Raw genomic sequence first — 21,751 nt, forward strand, 5'->3', positions numbered from 1 at the left:
TGTCATAGATTAATTGACCATAGGTGTGTGAGTTTATTTCTGGGCTTCCTATCTTGTTCCACTGATCTATATTTCTGTTTTTGTGCCAGTCCCATACTGTTTTGATGACTGTAGCTTTGTAGTATAGTCTGAAGTCAGGGAGCCTGTTTCCTCCAGCTCTGTTTTTCTTTCCCAAATTTGCTTTAGCTATTGGGGATCTATTGTGTCTTCATAGCAATTGAAAATTTTTTTTCTAATTCTGTGAAAAATGCCATTGGTAATTTTATAGGGATTGCATTGAATCTGTAGATTGCCTTGGGTAGTATAGTCATCTTGACAGTATTGATTCCTTCAATCCAGGAACATAGAATATCTTTCTGTCTGTGTCATCCTCAATTTCTTTTACCAGGGCATTATAGTTTTTGGAGTACAGGTGTTTTGCATCCTTAGGTAGGTTTATTCCTATGTATTTTATTCTTTTTTGATGAATTAGTAAATGGGATTGTTACCTTAATTTCTCTTTCTGATCTTTCATTGTTAGTGTATAGAAATGCAACAGATTTCTGTATATTAATTTAGTAACCTGTAACTTTACCAAATTCATTGCTGAGATCTAGTAGTTTTCTGGTAGCATCTTTAGGATTTTCTATGTATAGTATCATGTTATCTGCAAACAGTAACAGTTTTACTTCTTTTCCAATTTGGATTCCTTTTATTTCTTTTTCTTCTCTGATTGCGGGGGTGAGCACTTCCAAAACTATGTTGAATAAAGGTGGTGATAGTGGACATCCTTGTCTTGTTCAGGATCTTAGAAGGAATGCTTTCAGCTTTTCCCCATGATGTTATCTGTAGGCTTGTCATATATGGCCTTTATTATGTTGAGGTATGTCCCCTGTGTGCCCACTTTCTGGAGAGTTTTTATCATAAATGCATGTTTAATTATGTCAAAAGCTTTTTCTGCATCTATTGAGATGATCATATAGTTTTTATTCTTCAATTTGTTGATGTGGTGTACCACACTGATTGATTTGCAGATATTGAATAATTCTTGCATCCCTGGGATAGATCCTACTTGATCATGGTGTATGATCCTTTTAATGTATTGTTGGATTTGGTTTGCTAGTATTTTGTTGGGGATTTTTGTGTATATGTTCATCAGTGATACTGGCTTGTAATTTTCTTCTTTTGTGGTATGTTTGTCTGGTTTTGGTATCAGGGTGATGGTGGCCTCAGAGAATGAGTTTGGGAGTGTTCATTCCTCAGCAATTTTTTGGAAGAGTTTCAGGATAGGCATTACCTCTTCTCTAAATGTTTGATAGAATTCGCCTGTGAAGCCATCTGATCCTGGACTTTTGTTTGTTGGGAGTTTTTAAATCACTGTTTCAATTTCAGTGCTTGTGATTGGTCTGGTCATATTTTCAATATCTTCCCAGTTCAGTCTTATAAGAATTTGTCCATTTCTTCTAGGTTGTCCATTTTATTGGTACATAGTTGCTTGTAGTAATCTCTTATGATCCCTTGTATTTCTGTGGTGTCCATTGTAAATTCTCCTTTACTTTTTCATTCCTAATTTTATTGATTTGAGCCCTCTCCCTTTTTTTCTTGATGAGTCTGGCTAAAGGTTTGTCAATTTTGTTTATCTTTTCAAAGAACCAGCTTTTAGTTTCATCCATCTCTTCTGTCATTTTCTTCATCTCTATTTCATCTTTTCTGCTCTGATCTCTATGATTTCTTTCCTTCTACTACCTTTGGGTTTTGTTTGCTCTCCTTTCTTTAGTAGCTTTAGGTGTAAGGTTAAGTTGTTTACTTGAGATTTTTCTTGTTTACTGAGGTAAGGTTGTATTACTATAAATGTCCCTCTCAGAACTGCTTTTGCTGCATCCCATAGGTTTTGGATCATTGCGCTTTCATTTTCATTTGTCTCTAGGTATTTTTTTATTTCCTCTTTAATTCCATCAGTGATCCATTGGTTATTTAGTAGCATATTGTTTAGCCTCCATGTGTTTGTTTTTTTTTTTTTTTCAGTTTTTTTCTTGTAGCTGATTTCTAATCTCAGTATTTTGGTCAGAAAATATGCTTGATATGATTTCAATTTCCTTAAATTTTCTGAGGCTCACTTTGTGGTCCAGCATGTGATCTATCCTCATGAATATTACATGTGTTTTTGAGAAGAATGTGTATTCCACTGGTTTTGGATGGAATGGTCTATAAATGTCAATTAAGTCTGGTCTAATGTGTCATTTAAGGCCTGTGTTTCCTTACTGATTTTCTATCTGGGTGATCTGTCCATTGATGAAAGTGGGGTGTTAAATCCCCCACTATTATTGTGTTACTGTTGATTTCTCCTTTTATGGCTGTTAGTGTTTGCCTTATATATTGAGGTGCTCCTGTGTTGGGTGCATATATATTTACAATTGTATCTTCTTCTTGGATTAATCCCTTGATCATTATGTAGTGTCCTTCTTTGTCTCTTGTAACGGACTTTATTTTAAAGTCTATTTTGTCTGATATAAGTATTGCTACTCCAGCTTTCTTTTGATTTCCATTTGCATGGAATACCTTTTTCCATCCCCTCACTTTCAGTCTGTATATTTCCCTAGATCTGAAGTGGGTCTCTTATAGACAGCATATATATGGATCTTGTTTTTGTATCCATTCAGCCACTCTGTCTTTTGGTTAGGACACTTAATCCATTTATGTTTAAGGTAATTATCAATATGACCATTCTCATTGCCATTTTGTTAATTGTTTTAGATTTGTTTTTGAAGGTGTTTTTTCTCCCTTTCTTCTTTTGTTCTCTTCTACTATGATTTGATGACTAACTTTAGTGTTGTGTTTTGGTTCTTTTTTCATTTTTGTGTGTGTGTGTATCTTTGTAGATTTTCAGTTTGTGGTTACCATGAGGTTTTGATATAGCAGTATATATATATATATATATATATACATACATACATATATATATATACACATACATACATATATATATATACATACACATATATATATATATGATTGTTTTAAGTTGATGATCTTTTAATTTCAAATATATTCCCAATATCCTGCATGTGCACTCTCCTCATCTCACAATTGCTGGTTTTGATATCATATTTGTGTGTGGCTGATTTCCTACCTTTACTGTGTGTTGGCCTTTACCAGAGAGCTTTTCCCTTCATAATTTTCTTGTTTCTAGTTGTGGCCTTTTCTTTTCTACCTAGAGAAGTTCATTTAGCATTTGTTACAAAGCTGATCTGGTAGTGCTGAATTCTCTTAGATTTTGCTTGTCTGTAAAGCTTTTGATTTCTCCTTCAAATCTGAATGAGAGCCTTGCTGGGCAGAGTATTCTTGGTTGTAGGTTCTTCTCTTTCATCACTTTAAATGTTTCTTGACACTCCCTCCTGGCCTGCAGAATTTCTGCTGAGAAATCAGCCGATAACCTTATGGGAGTTCCCTTGTATGTTATTTGTTGATTTTTCTCTTGTTGTTTTTAATATTTTTTATTTCTTTTAATTTTTGTCAGTTTGATTACTATGTGTCTCAGCATGTTCCTTCTTGGGTTTATCCTGCCTGGGACTCTGCACTTCCTGGACTTGGGTGACTGTTTCCTTTCCCATGTTAGGGAAGTTTTCAGCTATTATCTCTTCAAATATTTTCTTAGGTCCTTTCTCTCTCTCTTCTCATTACAGGACCCCTATAATGCAAATGTTGGCACACTTTATGTTGTCCCAGAAGTCTCTTAGACTGTCTTCATTTCTTTTTATTCTTTTTTCTTTATTCTGTTCAGCAGCAGTGATTTCCACCATTTTGTTTTCCAGCTCACTTATCTGTCCTTCTGCCTCACTTATTCTGCTATTGATTCCTTCCAGTGTATTTTGTATTTCAGTTATCATACTGTTCATCTGTATGTTTGTTCTTTAGTTCTTCTAGGTCTTTGTTAAACTTTCCTTGTATCTCCTTGATCTGTGCCTCCATTCTTTTTTCTGAGATCTTGGATCACCTTTACTATCATTACTCTGAATTGTTTTTCAGGTAGATTGCCTATCTTGACCTTGCTTAGTTGTTTTTCTGGGGTTTTATCTTGTTCCTTATCTGGGACATATTCCTCTGATGTCTCATGTTGTCTAGCTTTCTGTGATTGCGGTTTCTGTTCCACAAGCTGCAGGGTTGTAGTTCTTCTTGCTTTTACTGTCAGCCCCCTGGTGGATGAGTCTGTCTAAGAGGCTTATGCAGGCTTCCTGGTGGGAGGGACTGGTTCCTGCATACTGGTGGGTGGAGCTGGGTCTTGTCCCGCTGGTGGGCAGGGCTGTGTCAGGGGGTGTGTTTAATGGGCTGCTGGGTGCTCAGAAAGACTTTAAGTAGCCTGTCTGCTGATCGGTGGGGTTGAGTTTCTACCCTGTAGGTTGTTTGGCCTGAGGTGTCCAATCGCTGGAGCCTGCAGGCTGTTGGTTGGGGCCTGATCATGGAGAAGAAATGGCAGTCTCCAGGAGGGCTCACACCTATGAGTACTCCATTAATGTTTTTGTCCCTGCAGTGAGCCATACCTGCCCCCGCCTCCACAGGAGACCCCCCTAATACTAGCAGTAATTCTGGCCCAGGTTCTTATGAGGCCATTGCTTTTTCCCCTGTGTCCTAGTGCACACAAGACCTTGTGTGTGCCCTCCAAAAGTGAAGTTTGTGTTTCCCCCAGTCCTGTGAAATTCCTGTGATCAAACACCACTGGCCTTCAAAGCCAGATTCTCTGGGGGCTCCTCCTTCCATTGCCAGACCCCCAGGCTGGTGAGCCTGATGTGGGGCTCAAATTTTCTCTCCTGTGGAAGAACTTCTGTGGTATAATTATTTTCTAGTTTGTGGGTTGCCCACATGGCAGGTATGGGATTTATCATGATTGCACCCTTCCTAGTGTCTCATTGTGGCTTCTTCTTTGTCTTTGGATGTAGGGGATCTTTTCTGGTAGGTTCCAGCATTTTTTTGTTGTTGGATGTTCAGCAGTTGGTTGTGATTTTGGTGTTTTCATAAGAAGGGGTGAGCTCACGTCCTTCTACTCCACCATCTTATCTCCACCAACTGGATGTCATATAATTCCAATTGTGATTATTTTTTGTAATTCCTATATTTCTTGTTCTCAATTTATTAATAAAAATAAGGGGGAACGCTTAGGCTTTACAGCCAAATATAATGCAGTTGGGATCCTAGCAGCACTTATTTAAATACTTTGAGCTTCAGTTTTGTCATCAGAAAAAGGCATATCACGGGGTATTGTATTACATAGGGAAAAAAAAAGAAACTGGTATCTGGAAAATTGTGGGTTACAATTATTTTTAGGTTCCTTGGTCACTGACTTTATTTGGGGTCTAGAACATTGGCAATTCATGCTTGTTAAAGTTGTAAACCATTGTGTAATGAATGCCTAATTTAAGAAAGCTGTACAACTTCCATTTGATTCTGATTTGGTCCCTATGAGCAGCATCAAATATTCATGACTCTGCCTAAAATTTATAGGACCTTTCTTTATGCTCACTATTTTTGAGAGAGTACTGCACAATTGAGGCAATTCTTTGGAGTGTTCTTGATCATCAATAGTTATTTTTGATCATAGAAAATATTTAATTGTATTGTGAAAAATTAAGGAGAATTTTTACAAAACAACTCTACTCTTTGGCTGTTAGGTTTTCCCTGAATTCTCTGTTGGCCACTCCATATTTTCTTATAAGCCTGATGAAATTATCCATATTTACAGCAGAAAACACCACTACCAAAATTCTATGGCACATTTCAAAAGCCTTAGGAAATTCCTGTTTCATATCTCATGAAGTTGGTATCTATAGTTTTAACCACTGCTTTAGGGAAATGGGTCTTCATTCACCACAAGAGACCTGTGTTTTCAGCACAACAAATAAGAATGAAGGTTTTGAGACAAATTGCAAAGTCTAGAAAATTGTGGAGATATGAATAACTTCTTTGTTCATAAAAGATTTTCACTTTCACCTGGCAAGTGATGTACTTGATTCCTCTGTCTCACAGCTGGTGTTTCATTCCTATAAAAGCCTGGTGCTGCCTCAGGAGTTCTGGTAGCAAGTCCTAAAGGAAGGGAATAAAAAACTATTGGCATGTAATTTTTTAGCCCAAGTAACCCAAGAATTTTTACCTTAGAGGTGAATTTCATGATAACTATTTGGAAGGGTGTCTATTTTGTGCCTTTATATGAGTATTTTGGTACTGCCTCAACAGAGGACTCTTTGGAAGGAAGAAGCATTCTTCTCTGGAGGATGGGTTCTAGACATGTATAATCACACAGAGGCAGCATTCAAATTAGCCTGTAAGAACTAGTTCTAAATCAGGTTTGAGATCAACAGAGCTGATTACTCCTTTTTTATATTTTGTGACATCAGTTTCTGTGAATTGTTTAATAAAGATATTTTTAAGGATAAATATTTCTATCACCCTAGTCTTCACTTGAAATTGGTAGCATTATGAGTCTATTGTACATTGTGGACTGTGAGAATCATGATGATGGAGAGCTGCACAGGTAACAGCAGTATTAGGACCTAATGCTAACCTAGAAAATGATGTTAAACTGAGACAATGATTTTTAAAGGCAAACCTCCAAGGACAACAAATTAGAAAAATGCACACATTGTGGGCAGACATAACCCTACAGTTGAAGGCTTGGTTAGTTTTCAACTCTTGGCCCAAAGAAAAAGGGACTGTTTCCTTTAGGAAGACTGAGGTTCTGTTTCAAGTAAGTGGAGCTAGGGCTGATGTTAGCTTCTGCTCACCCCCTTGGGAAGCATGTTTATGCAGTACACAAACTGCACAATCTTACCTGGTAAGTGAAAAATGGTTACACAGCTTTAAGGAAAAATAATAACAATTTATATAACTATTGCTTTAATGTTGGCTTCTGCAGACAGATTGTCAGCTCCATTTGGCATGGGGTATGTTTAATTTGTTCATTAGTTTATTCTCCGTGGATATTATAATATCACTCTAACAGTAGATACTGAAAATTACTTGTTGAATAGTTGGGTGAATGAATAATATGAAATGATTGTTATCTGGAAGCTGAGAACATCAGTATTCTGGTTGGCTCATTGGGATCCTTTCAGCTCCCAATCCCTACTCTGTTCTCTCTCATCATCCTAAAGGAAATATTTAATTGTCTGAAATTTCACCCTATATTACTTGTAGTTTATTGGGCTACAAGGGAGTTTAAGATCCATGTAGGAAAGCAGAGTTATAAAATGATTACCAGTCTCCAGCTTTCTAATTTCTGACCTCTCTTAGAGATAGTCCTCATAATTAACTATGAAATCTTGAAAGATTCATACCTGAGACTAGGAAGAAAGAAAAGATGTCTGCTAACACCACATCTATTCAACATTGTTTTGGAGGTCCTAACTAATTTCTTTCTTTAGAAAGAAGAGATAGAACTGTCATTTTAACAGGGGTGGGGCATAATTGGATACATAGATAATTTAAAAGAATAGACAAATTACTGAAATTAAATTGTTTATCAAGTTTTCTAGACATGAGATTGATATACAAAAATTATTTTTATATTCAAGCCACAAAAATAAGAAAAAGATATTTAAAAATTTACAACATAAAAATATCAAATACTGAGTAATAAAGCTAATGAAAGATGTGCAAGACCTCTACGAAGAAAACTAAAAATATTACTGAAAGTAAAGAAGATACATAAATGGAGAGACACCAAATGGAAAATTCCCTGTTGAATGCCATTTCTGGCCAACTGATCTATAGATGTAATGAAATTTCAATCACTATCCAAGCATATTTGTTTGTGTGCAAACTGAGAAGTTTTTTTCTAATAGTTATATGAAAACACAAAAGATCTAAAATAGCTATAGCATTCTTCAAAAAGAACATAAAAAACAAAACTGAAGGATCTATACTATCAGCAATACTATAAAGCTACAGCAATTAAAACTGTGGAATTGGATAAATGATAGATAAACACACAATGAAAGAAAACAAAGTCTAGAAACATACACATACATGGTAGAGTACACTAATTTGTGGCAAAGTACCCTTTTAGTGCAGTAGGGGAAATGATAGCTTTCTCATAAATGCTGCTTATCAACTGGATACCTAAATGAAAGTAATAAACTTCAACTCTTTCCTTACCTTAGACACAGAAATACATTTCAAATGGAACTTGAACTTAAAAGTGAAGGTAAAATGATAAGGCTCCTAGAAGATAGGGAAACAGTTTTATAACCTTGGGGTGGACAAAGATTTAAAAAAAAAAAAAAAAAAGATCATCTCAAAGAACCAGCTTTTAGTTTTATCAATCTTTACTATTATTTCCTCCATTTCTTTTTTATTTCTGATCTGATCTTTATGATTTCTTTCCTTCTGCTCACTTTGGGTTTTTTTTGTTGTTGTTGTTCTTCTTTCTCTAATTGTTTTAGGTGTAAGGTTAGGTTGTTTATTCGATATTTTTCTTGTTTCTTGAGGTAGGATTGTATTGCTGTAAACATTCCTCTTAGAACTGCTTTTGCTGCAGTAGCTACATGTAAAAGAATGAAATTGGGACACTTCCTAACACCATACACAAAAATAAACTCAAAATGGATTAAAGACCTTAAATGTAAGACCACACACTATAAAACCCTTAGAGGAAAACACAGGGAGAACACTCTATGACATACATCAAAGCAAGATCCTTTTTGACCCACCTCCTAGAAGAATGGAAATAAAATCAAAAATCAACAAATGGGACCTAATGAAACTAAAAAGCTTTTGCACAGCAAAAGAAACCATAAACAACACAAGAAGATAGCCCTCAGAATGGGAGAAAATATTTGCCAATGAAGCAACTGACAAAGGATTAATCTCTAAAATATACAAGCAGCTCGTTCACCTTAAGACCAAAAAAAGCAATTAACCCAATCCAAAAATGGGTGGAAGAGCTAAATAGTTCTCCACAGAAGACATGCAGATGGCTAACAAACACATGAAAAGATGCTCAACATCACTAATCATTAGAGAAACGCAAGTCAAAGCCACAATGAGGTATCACCTCACTCCAGTCAGAATGGCCGTCATCAGAAAATTTACAAACAATAAATGCTGAAGAGGGTGCAGAGAAAAGGGAACCCTCCTGCACTGTTGGTGGGAATGTAAATTGATACAGCCACTATGGAAAACAGTTTGGAGGTTCCTTAAAAAACTAAAAATAGAACTACCATATGACCCAACAATGCTACTACTAGGCATATACCCTGAGAAAACCATAATCCAAAAGGAAACATGTACCACCATGTTCATTTCAGCACTACTTACAACAGCCAGGACATGGAAGCAACCTAAATGCCCATCAGCAGATGAATGGATAAAGAAGATGTGGCACATATATACAATGGAATGTTACTCAGCCATAAGAAGGAATGAAACTGAGTTATTTGTAGTGAGGTGGATGGACCTAGAGTCTGTCATACAGAGCGAAGTAAGCCAGAAAGAGAGAAACAAATACTGTATGCTAACTCATATATATGGAATCTAAAAAAATGGTACTGATGAACCCAGTGACAGGGCAGGAATAAAGATGCAGATGTAGAGAATGGACTTGAGGACATGGGGTGGGGGGTGAAGGGGAAGCTGGGATGAAGCAAGAGAATACTACTGACATATATTTTCTACCAGATGTGAAATAGATAGCTAGTGGGAAACTGGTGCATAAAGCAGGGAGATCAACTTGATGATGGGCGATGATTTGGAGGGCTGGGACAGGGAGGGTGGGATGGAGTCGCGGGAGGGAGGGGACATGGGGATATATGTATAAATACAGCTGATTCACTTTGTTGTACAGCAAAAACTGGCACAACAGTGTAAAGCAATTATATTCCAATAAAGAGCTTTAAAAAATCACATAAAGCACTAACAATAAAAGAAAATATTGATAAATTGAATAACATTAGCATTAACAACTTTTGCTATCAAAAGACCACCTTTAAAGAGTAAAAAGTGAGGCACAGAATGGGAAAAGATATTTTGCACTATAACATCCAAGAAAAGTACGTCTTTGTATGTATGTATCTACCTATCTACACAGAATTTCTTACATATCAAAGGAAAAAGTTGACAACATAATAACAATGAGTAAAAGACTTGACTATCTTATAAAAGAGGATATTAAACATAGTCATAAATGTAAATAAGTTCATCAAAATCATTAGACATCAGGGATGTGCACTGCAATTTAATTCCACAGTGAGATAGCACTATAACACCCCAGAATGACTGAAATTGGAAAAAAAAAAAAGCATTGGCAAGTATGTGGAATAAACAGAACTTTTATACAGTGTTAATGGAAGTAAAATTGGTGCAACTACTTTAGAAAACTCGGTAGTATTTACTGAAGCTGAATACATGCATACCCTATGACCCCAAAACTCCCAGATACATGTAACACAGAAATGAGTTATATTTGTATTAAAAATTATATAAGATTGGTCATAACACCTTGACTTATAATAGCCTCTAACTGTAAACCACCTAAAAAGTAAACTGCATAAATAAATTGAGATATACTCATATAGTATTCCATATGGAATATTATATAACACGTCAATAAATATCATTCAACAACATAGATGAATATCATATACATAATGTTGAACAAAATAAGCAAAAAATTAAAAGTAAGTGCTGAATGATTGCAGATTCTCAGATGATTCCATTCATCTGAGAGTCCAAAACCCACACAACTAATCTATGATGATAAAAGTCAGAATAATAGGTAGCTGAGAGGGGCATAAGGGAGGTGCTTGGGGTTCTAGTAACATCCCATATCTAGATCTGGGTATGTTTATATGGTGTATTCATTTGTAAAAACTACTCTACCTGAATTCTTAAGAACTATGCACTTTGAGGTATATATATTACACCTCAGTTAAAAAAAAAGTTTACCCTAAAAGAGGTAAGACCAAGAAATACAAAAAAAAAATTACAAATAAAAGCAACAGTTGTGGTATTGATAGCAAACAGAGTGGATTCAGGTGAGGGACACAATATGAAAGGAACAATGGTGATTAATGGTAAAGAAAATATATTTTGGGGGGATATATCTTTGAATATTTACACATGAATATTTTTAAAAATAAACATCAGATACAAGGAAAAATAGAAACACATAATTAATACAATATTTTAATTCACCTTTCCCCCATCTTTGGCAAGTCAAGTAATCAAAGTATAAGTAAGGACGTGAAAGACTTAAATAAGATGATTAATAAGGTAAAACTTACAGCTACCTAATGCCACACATTTACATTAAATAACTTTTGGTTTAAAGAAACACAAACAAACTGTTTAGTATATAGAAAATACTGTTAATGCAATTATAATATATAAAAAACTATTATATGTTTAATGCAGAGTTCAAAGAGAAATTTAGCCTCATTTTATCAATATGTAAGAAATAATAAATATAAATGAAATAAGCATCTACCACAAAAAAGTGACAAGGGGAAAAATAAAATGAATGAAAACAGAGGAGGCTAATAAAGATAAAAGCAGAAATCAGTAAGCTAAAAAACAAATAAAGAAAAAAACCCAGTAAAACCACTGTTTGGGTTTAAATAAACAGCAAAATGGATCAACTATTAGGTAGCCTAATTAAAGAAAGATAGGCTCTCAATCTTTGCATATGTACATTGTACAGTTTTAGAAAATTTCTGTAATGAAAAAAATTTTCTTTTCAGAGAAAGTACAAATATACAAGATAAGTAACTATAAAGGGTAATGACTTGACAGGGGAATTCTACTACAATGTTAAAAAAGTAGATAACCAATAGTATTTAAATTGTTGGGCTTAAAAAAGAAGTCTTTAAAAGAACAATGTCTGATTATAAAAAACTGCTCTAAGGCAAGATATACCATAAGCAAAGTTAAAAGTTTAATTGAGAAAAATGTTTGCATCTCATGTCACAAAGGGAAAATCTTCTTAACTTATGAAGAGGACTAATTACTATGAAAAGAACAAACAGCCTTATAGAAAATGGGCAACATATATGAATAGATAATTTATTAAAAAAATAAAGAGCTCTTAAACATGTAAAAAGGTATTCAACATCACTTTTGTGTGAGCAGTAAACTGAAACTGCATGGACATACCCTTTTTTCCAAATAGACTTGCAAAAAATAAAAAAATTTGATAACTAATATTTTCATGTTATTGCTGGAAGGAGAGAAAACTGTTGTAAGCCCCAAGGAGAGCAATTGTGGAGAATCTATGAAGATTAAACAGGTGTATACACTTTGACCCAACAGCTCCAATTTTAGCAATTTATCTGATAGATATACCTGTATGCGTTTAAAGTGAGGAATGTACCAAGGTAAGTTCCTGCAGCATTGTTTGAAATAGCAATAGACTGGTACTAAACTAGTGTCCTTTAATTGGTGAAGCGATTAAGTATATTATAGTACACACATGTAATTCAGTGTTAGATAAACATAAATTAGAGTAAGAAAATACTTTATGTAATGAAATGGAAAGCAAGATACACTGTAAAGTGAAACAATCAAAGTACAATGAAGTGCACAGAATATACTACTTTTGTATAAAACAGAAAGCAAAAGTCTATTTCTTTCTGGTTTGTTTACAAATTGTCTGGAAGAATAAATAAGAAACTAACAATAATATTTATTTTTTCAAGAGGATGGAAACAATGTATGGGGAAGGATGGGAGGGAATTTTTTTATTCCATTTCTTTTTGATATTAGAACCTAATAAATGTATCACTATTCAAATTCAGATTATGGATGAGAATTTAAAGTGAGGTTAAATTATTTAAATTTCATATAGGATACTGAATTTTATTTAACTGAAGATTTCTGACATGGGAAAATATCAAAGTAATATTTTAAGGAGATTAATTTTGCAACATGATATGCAAAGTGGATTCTAAGATGCAGAGATGGAAAATAGAGACGCCTGTTAAAATATTTTGTGATATTCTAGGCAAGTTGTGATAAATACCAAGATTAGGATGGTGCCAATGGGAATGCAAGAGACAGGGTAAATTTGTGCCTAAAATGAAAGCAGTAAAATAAGGATTAAATGGATATGGTTTAAAACAGAAATTTACAGAGGACACAACTAGATTCTATTCAGCCTACATTCCTGAAGAATAAGAATAACAACTCTTAAGGGAGTAAACTGAAGAAATGGCACAATTCCACCTGAATTTCTAAAAGTCAAAATTCATTGCTTTAAAAAGACATTACTAAATGTTTATAAATTTGCATGAAGTTAAAAATAAAATAATTTATATAAAAATGAATTATAATTTTTGATACTCTATGAAAACAGATCTACAGTTCAATGTCAAAGATATACCCAATTTTTTTGGTGCTTAAAAATTTACTATATATTATAGAAAAATCAGGTAAATAAAAATTTTTTACAAAGCAAATCATTCACAATGCTACCACCCAATAATTTCTACTATTAACTTTGTTTCACATACCTTAAAAACTTATTCCTAAGAACATTTATATTCACATTTTTAATATAATGGGCTCACACTTTATCTTGATGTTTTACTTCCAACATATATTATCATTTTTCTTTGCCAATGACTATACATGTTTCAAAACTATGATACAGAGGGATGGTTTCCTATGCTCCCACACCTACAGTGTATATTTCCCACTAATTCAGCAGTAGCTATAAGACAATTTCTGTATAAAATTACCAATTTTTACTTAGTGTTATTAATATATTTGCAAAATAAACTTCCTTTAAAATATCTTTAAAGGTATTGCACTCATACCTCTGATCTTAAGTTTTTGGGAAGCAATAAATATTTTAAGACATTTTTTTCTATTTTATTTTGGAATTGAATTTGCTTATGGTTAAATTTCAGAAATGAAATTACACCTCATTACCAAAATTATGAATTTAAAAAGAATTATGAAAAGGTAGTAGATTACTGCAGTGAATTACCAGAAGCCTGAAAAATACCACTCATGTTTACCTGAAGTGGGAGACTTGCAGCGCTCAAGTTCCAGGGGAACTGGACTGTCATTCAGCTCAGTTAAACCTGAAAATGAAATGACAAAAAATGAGAAATTTTGCTAAAATTTTATAGGCAATCCTTATTAATTCCTATGTTTCAAAATGTTTTGTTTTTCCCCTGTGAGAACTTTTCTATGCTCATGTTATGAAGATTATTTTGAAAAAATTTTAACAATGACACAGGAAAATATAAGCAATAACTAACTGATATATAAAGGGTAATTGAATATGATGGTTGCAAAATATAAAATCCCTTTTCTTATTTTTTCATATGAAATAACTATTTCAGTAAATGACAGAGTTTCACCTGAAAAACAGACCAAGAATAGCATGAATTAAAAGGGATTTTTAAGAAGATCTAATCAAATCATCCACATCCAAGAGAAATGATTATTGGCTTTTAAAAAGACCTTTAAGGAGATGTTATAAATTTTAAATATTATACTTATTTATAAAAATGCAGTATTGTATAGTAAATACTAAGTCATTTGTTCAGTGGTATCAAATTTTCTCATTTCTAATTTTTTTAATATTCTATTGCCATTTTCCTGAAAAATACAAGGATAGGTACAATAGATTAATAAACATTTTGTAATTCCCACTAACTTCACGTCTGTACTCCTGTGGTATTCATAAAATATCCTTATGGTTTTCCTACCCTTATTAGAGAGTTTCATATTTTTCCTTTGTAAATAAATATTCAGAGTTTCTACTTTTATGTAAATTCTCACAGCCAGGGGCACTTAAGAGCTATTGTCTACTACCAAAATCATCTTTATTCATGTTCCTTTCTACCACCCCTTTCTTTACATAATTTCTACCAATAAACTTGCTGTAGGTTCAAAAAAATCACAGAATTTTAGAAAATGTTTATTGTGACATTCTAGCCCAAACCTTATGTTTTATAAATAAGAAACTATAAGTTTGGAGAGTTTAAGTTATTTATTCAAGGTTATAGAACTGAGTAGTGCCAAAGCTTCAATAGAATTCTTTACATATTTTGCTTAAGGGTCTTTTGTCATCAGTAGGTATTGTGAATATTTTCTTCAATTTGTGACATGTTTCCATTTTCTTAATGACAATAAAATGTCTTTTGATGAGCAAAAGATTAATTTACCTTAAGGACAACTTTTTCTTTTATTTATAAGTAATCATTGCCTACCCCATGTTAATGAAGATATTATTCTTTGTTTTCTCAAGAAACTGTTTTAATTTTTAGCTTTCATTTTCAGGACTATAATTCATCTCAAGTTAATTTTGATCATGGTGTGAGGTGGGGATTAAGGTCCATTTTTTCCCTATTTGCCCAGTTATTCCATCATTATTTGTTAGAAAGATTTTCCTTTCCTCATTGATTTGTATTAGTGTCAGTCAAAAATAAATTGACCATGTATGTGTGGGTCAATTTCTGGATTTTCTATTCTGTAATCATTCTTCTATTTGTCTTTTTTTTTCTTCTTGACTACCACACTATCTAATTAATGTAGGTTTATAGTACATCTTGTAATCAGGAAGTGAAATCCTACTTTGTTCTTTTGCAAAAGTGTTTTAGTTATTCTAGATTCTTTGCATTTCTACATATATTCTGGAATCAGTTTGTCAATTTCTATAAAAATATATGCTAGATTGTTATTGAATTGTGATAAATCTATAGATAAATTTAGTAGAATACATATCTTAAAGATATTGAGTCTTCCAACCCATAAACATGGTTATCTCCTCCATTTAAATAATGTTGAAACATTTTCTTTCTGTAGATTTGTGTGTACAGGTCTTATACCTGGCATTTTTAAAGAAAGCCTTCTATTTCCTTTTTGGCCTTCTGCCTAGTTCTTATATTATATTTAAAAGTGGAGTATTAAAATTTCCAATAATTACTATTGAATTGTCTATTTCTCACTTTGATTCTGTCAGATATTGCATCATGTACTTTGTAACTCTGTTGTTAGGTGCATATGTTTATAATTGTTATATCTTCTTGATATATTGACCATTTTATCACTTTAAATGTCCCTCTTTAGTAAAAATTGTTTGATTTAAAATCTATTTTGTCTGATATTAGTAGAGCTATAATAGCTTTCTTATGTTTGCTGTTTGTGTCATCTTTTTTACCCTTTTACTTTCAACCTATTTGTATCTTTTGGTGTCACCTTCAGCATAGAACTGGATCTTGATTTATTTAAAAATCCAGTCCAACAATCTGTCTTTTGATTGGGTTTTTCATCTAGCCACATTTAATGTTATTATTGATATAGTTGGATTACATCTGCCATTTTAGGTTTTCTGTTTGTCTCATGTAATTTTATTCCTCTAATCCTTCCTTACTGCTTTGATTGGCATTAAGTAAATATTTTCTAGTTAATACTTTACTTTCTTTAATGAATTTTTCACTATATTTTTGGAGCTCTTAGTGGTTACTCTGAGACTTTACATATACATCTTATCAGAATCTACTTCAGATGTATACTAACTTAATTCCAGTGAGATATAGAAATGTTAATCTTATAGCTCCATTCCCTCTTTATCTTTCATATGCTACTACTGGTATACATATTATATCCATAGGCATTACAAACCCAACAATATACTGTTATAAGTATTGCCTCATATAATTTTATTTTTTTATAAAAGCCAAGAGAAGAAAAGAGAACAAACATATATTTATAAAGTTTATTAACCTTCTGATTTACCATTTCTGGCTCTCTTCATTTTGTTCTGGTAGAGCCATCTGGTGTCATCTGCTTACTCAAATACAACTTTGCTCCCACCCACATCCTTTGTGTTATTACTAGAAAACATATTACATTTCTATATATTATAGGCCTACCAATACAACTTTATATTGTTTCAGAAATTGCTTTTTAAATCAATTAAGAGAAGAAATACTCATTTACTCTTATTTTATAACTATCCTAATAGTGTTCTTTATTCTATGTGTGGATTCAAATTACCATCTAGGTCACTTTCTTTCAGCCTGAAGCCTTCCTTTTAGTATTTCTTGTAAGATGGCTTTGCTAGAAACAAATTCTGTTTTTGTTTATCTGGGAATGTCTTTATTTCACTTACATTTTTGAAAGATTGTTTTTCTGGATATAAGACTCTTGGTTGATAGTTTTTCCTTTCAGCACTTTAAAAATGTCACCCTAAAGGCTTCTGGCCTCCATTGTGTCTATCCTATTTGAGTTCCTTTGTATGTGACAAGTCACTTTTCTGTTGCTGGTTTCAATATTTTCTCACTGTCTTTCAGCATTTTCACTATGATGTGTATCAGTGTGGATATCCTTGCTTTTATTCTACCTGGACTCCTTCAAATTCTGGAAGTTTTCTGCTTCTTTTTCTCTTTTCCCTCATTCTACTACATTTATTATGGACATATTGGTACATTTAAGTATCCCACACTTCTCTAATGCTTTGCTAATTTTTTATGCATTTTTCTCTATTGTTTAGAATGCATAATCTCTATCAACCTACCTTCAAGTTTGTGGATTCTTATTTTTGCCAGTTCAATCTACTGTTGAGTCCCTCTAGTGAATTTTTCTTTTCAATTTATTATAGTTTTCAACACCAGAATTTCCATTTGGTTCTTTTTTCTTCCTGAATCCTGTCACCCATTTCATCTTCTCTCATCCCCTTCTTCTGGCAACCACCAATTTGTTCTCTGTATCTATGAGCTTATTTTTTGAAGCTGTTGTTTAAGATTCCAGGTATACATGATATCTTACAGTATTTGTCTTTCTCTCTCTGACTTACTTCACTTAGTATAATGCCCTCAAGGTCCAGCTATGTTGTCACAAAAGGCAAGATTTCCTTCTTTTTTATGACTGAATATTATTCCATCATATATTTTCTTTATCCATTCATCACTGATTGTTTGTTTCTATATCCTGGCTATTTTAAATAATGCTGCAATAAAGATGAGGGTGTATATATCTTTTTTGAGGTAGTATTTTCATTTTCTTTGAATATTCAGGAGTAGAATTGCTAGATCATATAAGTAGTTCTATTTTTAATTTTTTGAGGAACTTCCATACTGTTTATCACAGTGCTTGAACCAATTTACTTTCCCATCAACAGCACACAAGAGTTCCCTTTTATCCATGTCCTTGCCAAAATTAATTTCCTGTTTTTCTGATAATAGCCATTCTAAGAGGTCTGAGGTAATTTCTCATTGTAGTTTTAATTTCCATTTCCCTGATGAGTATTGATGTTGAGCACCTTTTCTTTTTTTAAATTTTATTGAAGTATAGTTGATTCAAAATTTTGTGTTAGTTTTGGGTGTACAGCAAAGTGATTTGTTTAGACATATACATATATTCATTCTTTTTCAGGTTCTTTTCTCATATATGTTATCACAGAATACTGAGTAGACTTGCCAGTGCTATACAGTAGGTTCTTGTAGGTTATCTATCCTATATATTGTAGTGTGTGTATGTTAATTTCAAGGTCCTGATTTATCCTGCATCCCCCAACCACATTTCCCCTTTGGTAATCATAAGTTTGTTTTTGATATTTATGTCTCTTTCTATTTGTAAATAAGTTCATTTGTATCATTTAAAAAATTATATCACACGTATGAGTAGTATCATATGATATGTTTTTATGACTTACTTCACTTAGTATGATAATCTCTAGGTTCATCCATGTTGCTGCAAATGGCATTACTTCATTCTTTTTTACAGCTGAGTAATATTCTATTGTATATATGTACTGCATATTCTTTACCCATTCATCTGTCGATGGACATTTAGGTTGCTTCCATGTCTTGGCTATTGAAACAGCACTGTAATGAACAATGAGGTGCACGTATCTTTTCTAATTATGGTTTTCTTGGGATATATGCCCAGGAGTGGGATTGCTGGATCATACGCTAGCTCTATTTTAGTTTTTTAAGGAACCTCCATACTGTTCTCCACAGTGGCTGTACCAATTTACATTCCCACCAACAGTGTAGGAGGATTCCTGTTTCTCTACACCATCTCCAGCATTTATTGTTTGTAGGTTTTTTATGATGGTCATTCTGACCAGTGCAAGGTGATACCTCATTGTAGTTTTGATTTGCATTTCTCTGATAATTAGTGACGTTGAGCTTATTTTCATGTGCTTTTAAGCCATCTGTATAGCCTCTTTGGAGAAATGTCTATTTAGATCTTCCACCCATTTTTTGATTGGGTTGTTTGGTTTTTTGATATTGAGCTGCATGAGCTGTTTGCATATTTTGGAGATTAATTCCTCATTAGTTGCTTTGTTTGCAAATATTTTCTCCCATTCTGAGGGTTGTCTTTTCATTTTGTTTATGGTTTCCTTTGCTGTGCAAAAGCTTTTAAGTTTAATTAGGTCCCATTTGTTTATTTTGATTATTCTAGGAGGTGGATCAAAAAAGATCTTGCTGTGATTTATGTCAAAGAGTGTTCTTCCTATGTTTTCCTATAAGAGTTTTATAGTATCTGGCCTTACATTTAGGCCTTTAGTCCATTTTGAGTTTATTTTTGTGTATGGTGTTAGGGAGTGTTCTACTTTCATTTGTTTACTTGTAGCTGCTTACATGTAGCTGTCCAGTTTTCCCAGCAGCACTTATTGTAGAGACTGTCTTTTCTCCATTGCATATTCTTGCCTCCTCTGTCATAGATAAGGTGACCATAGGTGTGTGGGTTTATCTCTGGACTTTCTATCCTGTTCCATTGATCTATATTTCTGTTTTTGTGACAGTACAGTACTGTTTTGATTACTGTAGCTTTGTAGTATAGTCTGAAGTCAGGGAGCCTGATTCCTCCAGCTCCATTTTTCTTTCTAAAGATTGCTTTGGCTATTTGGAGTCTTTTGTGTTTCCATACAAATTGTAAAATTTTTTTGTCCTAGTTCTGTGAAAAATGACATTGGTAATTTGATAGGGATAGTATTGAATCTGTAGTCATTTTGACAGTATTGATTCTTCCAATCCAAGAATATGGTGTATCTTTTCATCCTGTTTGTGTCATCTTTGATTTCTTTCATTAGCATCTTATAGTTTTCAGAGTACAGGCCTTTTGCTTCCTTAGGTAGGTTTATTGCTAGTTATTTTATTCTTTTTGATGTGGTCGTAAATGGTATTGTTTCCTTAATTTCTCTTTCTGATCTTTTGTTGTTAGTATATAGGAATGCAAGAGATTTATGTGTATTAACACATTTTTGACTGGAGCCATAATACATTTTTAGAGTGATACAATTAACATCACGATGCAAAGTTGTTAGAGCTTAAAATTGATCAAGGCTTCATTATACAACTTATGACTGTTGCTATCATTCACACTTTGCTCCATTAGGTTTTTGTTCCAACCTTGTGTATATTATTGTATAAATGTAAAATTTTCAAAAATGATGCATCACAAAATTTTGAGTGAAGAATTTTTCAGTGAATTTTATACAGATATTTTCTCTGATTGTTCAAGCGACATATATACTAGTGTCTCAGAAGATGACAGTTCTTCAGAATATAGTTCTGATTCAGATGATGTGAATATTAGACCAACAAAAAGACAAAAAATCCTTAGTGATTAATTCTGATATGGAAAGTGAAAATGAAACTCATGGTGCTGGAGAATGCTCCTTTTCTTCTATAGAAGAGTGGATTGAAGATAACATTTCACAAAAATTAGAAGATTTTACAGTGTGTCAGATGTAACTATTGAATGTAATAACCCACAAAGTGTTAGTGAAATAACAGAATTAACTTTCGGCTGGCCAAAATAAAAACCATCAGCCACAGGCCTTAGTTTCAGCAAAAAATCCCCTGGTCAATAATGAGTTACTTTTGTATCCTGCAACTTTACCAAATTCACTGATGAGATCTAATAGTTTTCTGGTAGCATCTTTAGGATCTTCTATGTATAGTATCATGTTATCTGCAAACAGTAACAATTTTAATTCTTTTCCAATTTGGACTCCTTTTATTTCTTTTTCTTCTCTGACTGCTGTGGCTAGGACTTCCAAAACTATGTTGAATAAAGGTGGCAAGAGTAGACATCCTTGTCTTGTTCCCGATCTTAGAGGGAATGCTTTCAGATTTCCACCATTGAGTATGATGTTATCTGTAGGCTCATCTTAAATGGCCTTTATTATGTTGAGGTATGTTCCCTGTATGCCCACTTTCTGGAGAATTTTTATCGTAAATGGGTGTTGAATTATGCCAAAAGCTTTCCCCACATTTATTGAGATGATCATATGGTTTTATTCTTCAATTTGTTGATGCAGTACATCACACTGATTGATTTCCAGATATTGAATAATCCTTGTATCCCTAGGATAAATCCCATTTGATCATGGTATATGATCCTTTTAATGCATTGTTGGATTTGGTTTGCTAGTACTTTGTTGAGAGTTTTTGCATGTATGTTCATCATTGATATTGGCTTTTAATTTTCTTTTTTCTTTTGCTTTTTTTTTTTGTGGTATCCTTGTTTGGTTTTGGTATCAGAGTGATGGTGGCCTCATAGAATGAATTTGGGAGTATTAATTCCTCTGCTATTTTTTGGGAGAGTTTCAGAAGGATAGGCCTTACCTCTTCTCTGAATGTTCCATAGAATTCGCTTGATGTAATCCCACTTTAGTTTTTTATTAGGTTGCCTTTGGTTTTGGTGTCAAATCCAAAAAATTATTGCCAATACCCATGTCACAGAGCTTACCATCTATGTTTTCTTATAGGAGTTTTATGACTTCAGGTCTTACATTCAAGTCTTTTATCCATTTTGAGTT

At 33.3% G+C, this 21,751-nt stretch overlaps 1 protein-coding gene across 2 annotated transcripts in view; it reads right to left on the minus strand.

Moving 5' to 3' along the window:
- Positions 1 to 21,751, minus strand: part of STXBP5L (syntaxin binding protein 5L) — a 387,479-nt gene that overhangs the window by 75,628 nt on the left and 290,100 nt on the right. For both annotated transcript variants that reach the window (XM_057697539.1, XM_057697540.1), the window contains one exon: positions 13,983 to 14,048. In XM_057697539.1, the coding sequence (XP_057553522.1) occupies positions 13,983 to 14,048 (66 nt within the window). The remainder of the gene's footprint in view (positions 1 to 13,982; positions 14,049 to 21,751) is intronic.

The sequence above is a fragment of the Hippopotamus amphibius genome, chromosome 10 (genome assembly GCF_030028045.1).
Source record: "Hippopotamus amphibius kiboko isolate mHipAmp2 chromosome 10, mHipAmp2.hap2, whole genome shotgun sequence".
NCBI classification, from domain to species: domain Eukaryota; kingdom Metazoa; phylum Chordata; class Mammalia; order Artiodactyla; family Hippopotamidae; genus Hippopotamus; species Hippopotamus amphibius.